We start from the raw sequence: 348 nt of genomic DNA on the forward strand, positions 1-348 counted from the left end.
CTTTTTATGACAATACCGACATATGATCTCTACGGCATCTATGCGTCGAGTGGCTCGCCTCTCTGTTGTATTCTCTGCGAGAACGACTCGCCTTATCATGTTTATAGTTTCGAGTTCTTTTTCCGCGTCAATTGCTCGACTCTCAAGTTGTTCGAACGTTCCTTCTTTAGATATTATAATTTCTTTATTTAATCCGCGTAAGAAGCTAGTTTTTAGATGGGCCTCGATTGAATTTTGAAATTCTTCACTAATTTCACCAGTCTCTCTTTTTTGAGCGTCTAATATTCGTTTTCCTAGTTCCCGAACTCGATTCGCATATGTGGCCACTTTTTCATCTTTCTTTTGACA

General features: G+C 39.1%; 1 protein-coding gene across 2 annotated transcripts in view; it reads right to left on the reverse strand.

The window, feature by feature from the left end:
* The window catches only part of LOC116846859, a 3,814-nt gene that overhangs the window by 2,327 nt on the left and 1,139 nt on the right, over nucleotides 1-348 (reverse strand). The window contains exon 2 of one of the 2 annotated variants that reach the window (XM_032821216.1): nucleotides 59-257. In XM_032821216.1, the coding sequence (XP_032677107.1) occupies nucleotides 59-257 (199 nt within the window). The remainder of the gene's footprint in view (nucleotides 1-58; nucleotides 258-348) is intronic. The other variant, XM_032821215.1, reaches the window with a different exon arrangement.

The sequence above is a fragment of the Odontomachus brunneus genome, unplaced genomic scaffold, assembly GCF_010583005.1.
Source record: "Odontomachus brunneus isolate Ranch 3 - 2012 unplaced genomic scaffold, Obru_v1 Obru_scaffold_071, whole genome shotgun sequence".
Lineage (NCBI taxonomy): Eukaryota > Metazoa > Arthropoda > Insecta > Hymenoptera > Formicidae > Odontomachus > Odontomachus brunneus.